We start from the raw sequence: 9,938 nt of genomic DNA on the forward strand, positions 1-9,938 counted from the left end.
AAACCTTGGGTGTTAGTTTGGACTGCCATAACAAAACAACATATTAGGCAACTAAAACAACACAAATTTATTTTCTCATAGTTCTGGGGTCTGGAAGTCCAAGACCAATGTGCTGGCAGATTTGTTTTCTCCTGAAACCTTCCTCATTGGTGTGTAGATGATTATTTTTCCTCTGTGTTCTCCCAAAAGGTAGAAAGAAATCCATGTGCCCATCAAAAGGTAATGGATAAACAATTTGGTATGTACATGTGCACCATGAGATGTTATTCAGTCACAAAAAGAAATAAAGTTCTGATACATGCTACCACACCATGTGGATAAGCCAAAAAAATTATGCTACATGATTATAAGCCTGATGCAGAAGAACAAACATGGGCTGTGGGTGGAACTCAATGGTAGAGCCTTTGGCTAGCACATGAGGCCCTGGGTTCAATTCCCAGCAATGCAAAAATTAACAGACTATGACAAATACTGTATTATTTCACTTCCATGAGATATGTAAAAAGAAAAATTCATATAGACGGAAAGTAGCCCAGCCAAAACACAAAGATAAGCAGAGAGACACCAGTTTTCACTCTCCTGTGGGTCCCAGTGAGCAGTTCATGAGGACAGCTTTAAAGTAGCAAAGAGCACTTCATACTGAATGGGCTGCAGAGCATTTGCTGCAGTGATTGCTTACTGTGCTGAGAATGTGACAGTGTTTAATCTTGGATGTCCTGGTTCCCACACATTTTATCTGCTGGAGGTTGGATTGCTGGCTCCAGTCTTATCTGTTTACAGCTGATAACAAGGCAGCGGATTCCCCCATCCTGGCAAGAGATCCACCTTCCCCCACTCTAGCCATTCCCAGGCAACTCTCACACGCCAGGTTTTGTTGGTGGCAGCTCTCCCAGCAAGGAGATGCAAAACCTCTTTTATTAGATCTTTGAGCAAAGGAGACATCCAGGGACCACAAAGGCCTGGTGAGAGTAAGTGACAGAGTGGTGAAAAATAGTTCATCAGCATCTTTATCTCCAAGGCCAGAGGCCCTGATGTTTCTCCAAGCCTCCTTGATGCTCCTCCAAGATAACTAGATCTTAAGCAAATAGCCACAGCTAGACATCCTTTGGATGTTTCTTCCCCTCAGGACAAAATATTTTCTATTCTTTTTCTACAGTTTCCATTTGTAAAGTTTAGCAGATGGTCTAAAACCTCATTTGAGGAGCAGGGGATATAGCTTGGTGGTAGAGCATTTGCCTGGCATGTATAGGCCCTAAATTCCATCCTCAGTACCAAAAATCTGGGACTAGCTTTTAAAAACTCCAAGACATTAAGCATGGTAAGAAATAAGATTGTCCAAGGTTAATACTTACATGGTAAACTTGAGTTTACTGAATCTTTCTCCTAGCTTTTCTGTATATTTGGAAGTGTCCAATATAAAATATTTAATAAAGAAATTGTGAAGAATTAGGTTTTAGCTGATCTATTTAAAATTTTACTATTATCAGAAAGCTTTTGTTTCCATAGCATTCTTAAAAGTAAAAAAATTTAAAACATTTTTATACAAAGAAATACAATCTTTTAAACTTACATATGGTTTTATTTTAATATACAGCCCATTTTGGTCATATATAAGTTTCTATTTCTATTAATTTAAAGTCATAAAATGTACTTACTTTGTGTATATAACTAGATTACATAATGAACCAATAATAACTATTCAATTTAATCCAAAATTTAATACAAGTTTCTATTTCTATTAATTTAAAGTCATAAAATGTACTTACTTTGTGTATATAACTAGATTACATAATGAACCAATAATAACTATTCAATTTAAAAAAGAACCTTTCATAGCTGCACCTGGAGATGTTTGCTAAAACCCCAGGGTGCCTCACTTCTGTGAGTCTTGCACTCTCATGTTTGTCAGTCTGGACTTGATCTTGGAACTTACAGAACTCTTCATCAGGAGACCATGTGCCATCCAGGCTCCCCAGCACATTGCTAGCTTAATGGTCTCTGTAATAAACCTCACGTTTAAAGATGTAAGAAATCAAATCAGTGTCAAAAGCTGTTCCAACTTTTAAGGAAGCATATTATGTTTTAGATATCAGTTCTTGTATTAAAATCCAAATTGCTCTACTGAGTTGCAAGGTGTTCTCTAGTACTGGTGGAAGGACCCCAGTCTTGACTTTGGCAATTGGAAAAACTCAGACTTAGTGCTGGATGTTTATCCCTGCCTGGTGTGAGGTGGTGAGCTCCATGCAGCAGGCTTTGCATAGGGTTTCTAAGGGTTTCTTATACATATTTGTGCATTTCATGTTTTTCAAAGATCTCACTGTCAAGGGGCTTAACATTTCAAAGCCTCAGTCCTCCCCCCTTTCACATGGTGGTAAGACTAGTGATGCAACAAACTGCTCATCAGTAGCAGTAAGGGTGCACTGGAAACAGATGTGGAAAGGCCCTCCCCCTTTACCTACTGCTCAACATTCCCGACTTCTGGGGCCCAGGCTGCTAGCGATGTCTCATACAGCAGCTTCCCTCTCTAGTTGGCCTGTCTCACCCTCTCTAGAACAAGGAGTAAGCAATAGAAAAATTTCCACTTTCTTATGAAAGCTTTTCTGTTTGTGTGGGATTTTAATTCATTAATCAACTTGTTTTTCAGTGAGGTAAAACCTTGTCCCCTTGATCATCCATGTTTTGCATCAGGGATTGGTCACCCCTGCTGCTATGGACACTGTAAATACTGCTGGGGGTGAGTTTCGGTTTGAGGTATGGTCAGACTGTGTCTCCACCCCTCCTGGGGTGATTCACTGAGGGGCAGTCCTTCAACCTCCTTGGAGTCACAGCAGGAGCTCCTAGCGGGTTTCCAAGGCAGAACGGAAAGGTCTCCTGGCTGTTTATCTTGGTCAAAGCGGAGGAAAACAAACGTCTGTCTCCCATAATAACCCACTCTGTGTTCTGGTGCAGTTGTTCCAAGGAATGGAGTGAAGATCCTTTCCGGTATAAAAACTGTCCACACTCAACCTCTTTGGAAATTGATTTGCATTTTACTGATGCAGGAAGGAGACACTTACACCAATCGGACTTGTAAGTAAGAAAATGACCTGGAGGCACGTCAGGTAAGACAAGTCATCCGGATCTTGGAGTCAAGACGGGTTTAAAGCTCTCAGAATAAACTGCAGTGCAGGCGCTACTGATTCTAGGAGAGGAAGAATGCACTTTCACCTGCAAATCTTTCTAAACAATGACAGCATTAGCCAAAATTTAATTTCCAAAATGATTGCATTTTATTACATTATTAGATATTTTAGTTATTTATTTATATATAATCATTGCATTACATTTTTAATTTCTGCTTTCAAACTTTAATAATTTTCTTAAATATCCTAGGCTATTGTGTCTAACCAGTTTGGCATTACAGATCATCCACTTGGGAAACAGTAAGAATCATTTTATTTATAGTCTCAGTTGTAATTGCATAAAATGTCTGTTTCTCCATCATTATCAGTTTCATATCTAATATTTTTGAAAGGCTATCATGGAGAGAAACATAAAAATGGTAGAGAAATCATCAATGTCGCCGCTCCTAAGCTCCAGCTGAGGATACTCCCTAGGGCCGGGAATAATTTCACACGGGAGAACGGAAGCGATGAAGACGGGGTGCCTCAACACTCTGCACTGCACTCCAGGGTCTACGGAGAGCGTAAGTCTCCTCGCTGACCAACTTTTGCAGTGACTCTGGTTAGTAGACTTTAAGATCTGGGGAAAAAAGGGTAAATTACGGATAAAGTGAGAAACCAAAAGGGAACAGCTCATTGTCTTCATATCATACATCCCTACAAAGTAAAAGCATTTCCTAGTGAGGTGTTTATCTTTTTGAAGGTCTTGCTATCTAATTCGTAAAGCGTTGCATTCGCTAAGCCTAGGTAACAGGGGCTCTGGCTTGGCTTAGCACAGCCGGGCTCCGCTCCAAGTCCCCAGGAGTTGGGTGGTCCTGCCTGGGAGGCCTGTCTTTAATCACTGTCCCAGGAAACCACAGCCTGACTTTAACATGTGAAAGGAAGGGAGAGAGAGAATCCAACTTGCGGAGTGTAGTCAGGCTTCTCCTGACCGCCAGAGCCCTTGGTAGTTTGTTTTAATTCCTGAATTAACAAGCAGAGTTTGCCGGAGCACACACGCTCAGCAGGGCGCTGGCTTGGTCCCCTCCGGCGAAGACCAGGCAGATGACGCCGCTGACCCCACAGGTGTGCCGCCGCCGCCGCCGCCGCCGCGCTGCTGCAGGAACGGGGGCACCTGCGTGCTGGGCAGCTTCTGCGTGTGCCCCGCGCCCTTCACCGGTCGCCACTGCGAACATGACCAGAGGCGCAGGTGGGCTCGGGGGCGAGGGACGCGGAGCGCTCGGGGGGGGGGGGAGTGGTTGCGCGAGCTAGGGCCTCGGCCCTGACGCTCCTACTGCTCCGCAGCGACTGCGGCGCCCTGGGGCACGGAGCCTGGACCGTCCGCGGCTGCCGCCTCTGCAGGTGCGTGTTCGGGGCCCTGCACTGCTTGCCCAGACAAACGCCAGGCCGCTGCGGTAAGAGCCCCCACTGCACGCGCGAGCTGCGCCTTCGGGAGCGCCGCGTACAGCATCGCAGGCATCAGGGACCTCGAAATGAGCAGACCAGGTTGAGTCATCACTCAACAAGGTCAGGAGCTTTGTGAAGCGCGTATGAATTTTTATTTTAAAACTTGAAGTTTTTTAAATATCCAGATTATTGGGTTTAACTGTCCTTAAGCATCCTTCACAGTGAGCCAGTTTCAGGAGCTGGCCAGCTGGTAAGAAAGTTAAACCTGGGAGCCAAGCTAGCCCAGTAGCTTGGTGGCAATGTCCCTACACCGCCCTCTCCTCTGGGCAGGAGTTGCCTTGCAGGATCAGGCAGCACCGCATTTGGGGATGCGACATTTCCCGCCTTCTGCGCGCTCTTCCTCCTTTCCTTTTCGGGCTCTGTGGGCCCACTTGGGGAAGGCGCCGTCCTGCAGCACAAGTCCTCACATCTGCCTGTGTCATCCTTTGGTGGCTTGGTTGTGCAGTCAGTCCAGAGAACACTCAAGGACGTCAAAGCTCCAATCACTTTCCTGCCCCTCCCTCCACCTCAGTTACCTCTGGAAGCCTCCAGCGGAGAAGGGGAACCCTTAATGATGGCATAGCCCTTAACTCCACTGCCAGGCCCTCTGTCCGCAGGCAGCCACAGGACGGGGGTCGAGGGCAGAGCCCTTCAGTTCCACGTTCTGCTCAGCGCCCCCACCGTTGCTTTTGGTGGAGCCATGAGTGGAGGAGCACATCAATGAAGGCTCAGTTGTTAATCTCCCCTCCAATCTCTCCCAGTTAACTCTGCTTGGTGCCAATGAGGCAGACTGGTATTCCACAGCATACGTCCGTGTCTCTCTCCCCATAATGCAGACATTTCCCCAAAGCCCCCTGTCAGCTGTGGGTTCTCTACATGCTAGCGTTATGCCTCCAATTCACCAACGACTTCTGTGACCTCAGAATTAGAGGACACAGATTTCGGGGACTGGCATCTGAACTGCAGGTAAAGCCTTTACAGTCTCAGAGGTACATCAGTTTCCACCTGTGTCACTGCCCCTCCCTGCAGTGAGAATGTGGGGAAAGGGCCAACTGGGGTCATTTTCAGGCTCCTGTGCAAAGGCCTACAGGGCAGGGCAAGGCAGGGACTAGGTTCCAGGGCATCTGATCACTATCTTACATTCCACTTGTAAATACCCAAGGCTTAGACTGTTGTCTGTCACCCTTGTGCTCCTGAATCCATTGATCCTACTTCAGGGCAAGTTGCAGGGATGGTGAGAGGACTGTGCTGATAGTGGTCATGACATGATGGCGACTGAGAATGATGCTAGCTGCATCTGTAACTCTCTGGTTACCTGAGGCACTTTGTACCCACTGACCATTTAGTTCCTGTAATAGTCTGTGAAGCAGGTAGTGTACCTTTCATATTTGAGGAAATGGAGGCTCAGAGAAGTTAATACTTACAGGTGGTAAATGAACCATTGTGCTATTCTTGTCCCCCTCCTATAATAATAATTCTCTATATGAAAAGAATGAAGATATTTTGACAGTGTTATTGAGAATATTGAAAATTTGGCCATGTTCTAAATCCAACAGCACAAGAAACGATAAGAAAATGTTTTAAATCCTTTAATGAAATATCATGATAGTTTTAGAGACTATGGAAGATGGAATGAAAAACTTTATAATAGTTTGAAAAGACATCTATAGATGGGAAGGATTGCAAAACTCAAGAACGCCCACACCCCTTGCTGCTTGTAACCCCTGCTACTCCCAGGGTTGCTCTGCAAGTCCAAGAATGAAAAACTTCTAGTTGTTAAGGTTCTTCCCTCAGGCCTTAAACCAGCTCAGGCAGGCTGTCTTCGTTAGACCAAGAGAATGACTGTTTCTGTGTGTGGCCCCAGAGAATCAAGAACACATTTTCAGTGGCATCAAGAGCCAATTTAAGGGCTAGAGGTGCAACTCAGTGATAGAGAGCTTCCCTGGAGTGTGGAAGGCCCTTTGTTCAACCTCTAGCATCACAAGAAGAATGAACAGGAAAGGAAGGAGGGAAAGAAGGAAATGAGCCAAATGAATACTCTAAGGCTGGGCATAAAGCTCAGGATTAGAGCCTGCTCAAGGCCCTAAGTTCCATCTCCAGCATCAGAACAAGAAAATAGAAGAAGAAAGGGAGAGGCTGATTCAATGCTTTAAAACTTAGAATCTATGTAATAGCAAAATAGCAAGCTCATGCATGTGGCATGTAACATGAATGTGAAGATGTGAGGTGGGGCCAGGCTAAACTTTAACTTCACTGCTGTGAACTCAATTTTAAGAAGGCATGTCTGTCAAAGAAAAAGCTCAACGAAACCAACAGGCAAACAAAATCTGCGGGCCACACCCACTCTGTGGCCTGTGGGATGCCATAAGAATGGCTCTGGAGAGTCTTGGCGTCAGTCAGCATGATCTGTATCCAGCCCTGCTGGGACATCCTCCATGAGAGGGCTCATGTGCATGGGCAACCTTCTCTGGGTGTGAAGGCAAGAGAGGATGCTGTCTGGTTCCCCAGAGCATCCAAGTATGGCTGCAGATTGGAAACTTTCAGGAACACTGGGTTGGGCCTCACATCAAGACATGATGCTGTCCTCCTCCAGAGTGATCTCCAAAAACTCCACGACTAAAAAATAAATAAATAATTTGAGCATGTTTGCTATTCAGCAGTGGAGATACAGTTGCCATGCTGAGCATGCAGAAATCTGATTTCACTTATGTTTTCCTTTTTACATAGGCACAAGACTACCAGATATGACAAAGATCATTGTTTTGTCTAAATTCTAAAAAGTGAACTTTTGATAAATATTTAAGTCCCAGGTCAGAATAATAAATCATCCATCAGTAGTAATTTCTTTTTTGGTGCAATGTAAAATAACAGTGGGTTGCAAAATCATTGATTTTGTAGATAAGTATAACATACATTAATGAAGCACTTTATATCTTTATATGTGTAAATAGTCAAAGTTCTAATATTTTCTTTCTAAGTTCAAGGAGTAACTTCAGGCTCCCATGAAGGTATGCCCCATGGTGCTCCTAGCTCCCTTTCAGACCTCCACTTGAAAGACGGACTCATTCCAACCAAATTCACAAAACATCCTAAAACAGTGCACTTGGGGCTTGGGTTTGCCACAAGAGCACCTGCCAAGAAGGACTGAATACTTTCTTCTGCAGCGTGCTTCCTTCTCACAGGAGAAAGTCAACACTGATTGAATGGGTTGACTACTTTCTCACCTGAATAGCTTCTTATCAGACATGAGCACCTGTCAGCATCAGCTTTTCTGGTGCCTTGCCTGGGCCCATACATTATGGTCTCTATTTGCCGTTCTGCCACCTTAGAATAAACCTGTCTTCAATAGGGAGCAGTTCTCAGGACCAAGGTGGGTCTGACCTGGGTCACAGCCAGTCTGCTGCCACCACTTGTCTGTATCCTCACTTGTTAATTTTCACTGTTTTGTGCTTTGCTGGAATTGGTGATATGCCTGTGGGGTTGGCAGCTTCACATGTCCATCACCACTGGAGACTTTACACAAGATGCCTGCTAGGCCCACCACCTCAGAGATTCCCATTCAGCAACTCTGGGCTGGGGTCTCAGGCACACAGCAAGTGTTGTGGACTCAGAGCTCAGATGAGTGAGACGTGTTGAGGAGTGAGGCACATGGGGACGGAGACAGGAACTCAGGCATGGCCACTGTGACCAGGTCTTTGAGGTGGCAAGTTAAACAGGCCAACAGGTGAGCTCAATGGTCATGATCAATGATTCTGCAACATACCATTATTTTATGTCACACAAAAGGACACTCTACAGCGATGGGTGTTTTACTGTGAGCTGGGACTTTTTTGCTCTTTTTTTTTTTTTTTTTTTTTGAGACAGGGTTTCACTTTGTAGTTCAGGCTGGCCTTGAACTCGCAGCCTCTTGAGTCATACTCCTGCCTCAGCCTCCTAAGGGCTAGGATATAGGTGCATACCTCCACATCTAGCAGGAATTTTAAAACATATTTATTAAAAGGTCCTTTTTAAAAAAAAAAAGGTCCTTTTTAGACATAGCCATAGTAGGGATCTTTATCATGCCTATTAATCTTTTTTGTTCTTTCACATTTTTATTTGTATTAGAACATGTTCACAATACACAATGATTATTTTAATCCTAGGGAATTAATATATGTACATAATACATCTTAATTCTTTTTATATCCCCTACCCTTCATGTCCTGGTCCTCTTCCCAAAAGATCTATGTCTATGTTTCCTATTACTTTTTTTTTTTTTTTTTTGGTTTTTCTCCGGTACCGGGAACCGAACTCACGACCTTGAGCTTGCCAGGCAGGCGCTTTTGCCGCTGAGCTAAATCCCCAGCCCTGTTTCCTATTACTTACCTTTTCTGTTGCTCTTTATTTCTGCTTTGGATCTCATATAAGAGAAACCAGGAGTCTTAGCTTTCTGTGGTTGCTGGGGTAAGATACCCAACACTCAAAGTTAAAGAGGGAAAGATTTATTTAGCTCCTAGTTTGTGGAGGTTTCAGTCCATAATCAGCTGGCTCCAAAGCAGGGTGGCATGCATGGCACAGGGGCAACAGTTTAAGGCAGCAGAAGACAGCAAAAGCAACTAGAGCACAAGGGGGGAAAGTAAGCCTCTTTTTCTCCCTTATTTGTAAAAGGGCTACCCCCCCCCCCGCCCCCGCCAGGATGGGTGTAGCGCTCACACCATCTCTGTGCCTTCCTTTTGCACAAGATCTGGATGTTTACAAAGTGAGGACTCTGGCCCCCTGCTGAGTCACTTAGTTAAACGTCTAAACTTCTCAGGTTGACATAAGATATCACCCATTACACCAGGTAATTACACTTGTGTGTCTGATTTACTTCACTTAACATCATAGTGTCAAGATGCATCCATTTTCCTACAGATTACTCAAATTTATCCGTAGTAGCATGGTTGATTTCTAGTGTGTATAAACACCACATTTCTTTATCTTTTCATCTGTTGAAGGATACATAGCGCAATTCCAAGACTTGACTGAATTGTGCTACTATAAATATGGATATGCATGTATTATTATAATTTGATATTTTAACTCCATTGGAAAGATACCTAGAAGGTAATAGCTGACTTGAATGGAATTTCTACTTTTAGTCTTTTGAGGACTCTCCATACTGATTTCCATAATGGTTGTATTAGTTTACAATCTCACCCACAACATAGAATAGTCTCTCTCTCCCACCCCCAATCCTCACCAGCACTTGTTCTGATATGATTTCTTGATAATAGCCATTCTTTTTCCAGAGTAAGATAGAATCTCAGTGTTGTTGGTTTTCTTTTTTTTTTTTTTTTTTTTTTCCAGTACTGGGAATCAAACTCACAACCT

The 9,938-nt window shown here is 44.0% G+C and overlaps 1 protein-coding gene across 4 annotated transcripts in view; it reads left to right on the forward strand.

Moving 5' to 3' along the window:
* The first annotated feature begins 2,846 nt into the window (after positions 1 to 2,846).
* The window catches only part of LOC102004145 (cryptic protein-like), a 23,541-nt gene continuing 16,449 nt past the window's right edge, over positions 2,847 to 9,938 (forward strand). Inside the window, exons 1-5 of one of the 4 annotated variants that reach the window (XM_013521087.1) lie at positions 2,847 to 3,101; positions 3,373 to 3,422; positions 3,515 to 3,685; positions 4,227 to 4,350; positions 4,446 to 4,555. In XM_013521087.1, the coding sequence (XP_013376541.1) occupies positions 3,082 to 3,101; positions 3,373 to 3,422; positions 3,515 to 3,685; positions 4,227 to 4,350; positions 4,446 to 4,555 (475 nt within the window). In that variant the 5' untranslated portion in view covers positions 2,847 to 3,081. Of the gene's footprint in view, positions 3,102 to 3,372; positions 3,423 to 3,514; positions 3,686 to 4,137; positions 4,351 to 4,445; positions 4,668 to 9,938 lie in introns of those variants that run through there. The other 3 variants (XM_013521088.1, XM_013521086.1, XM_013521089.1) reach the window with 3 other exon arrangements.

Source organism: Chinchilla lanigera, unplaced genomic scaffold, assembly GCF_000276665.1.
Source record: "Chinchilla lanigera isolate Chin_1 unplaced genomic scaffold, ChiLan1.0 scaffold00058, whole genome shotgun sequence".
Classification (NCBI taxonomy): Eukaryota; Metazoa; Chordata; class Mammalia; order Rodentia; family Chinchillidae; genus Chinchilla; species Chinchilla lanigera.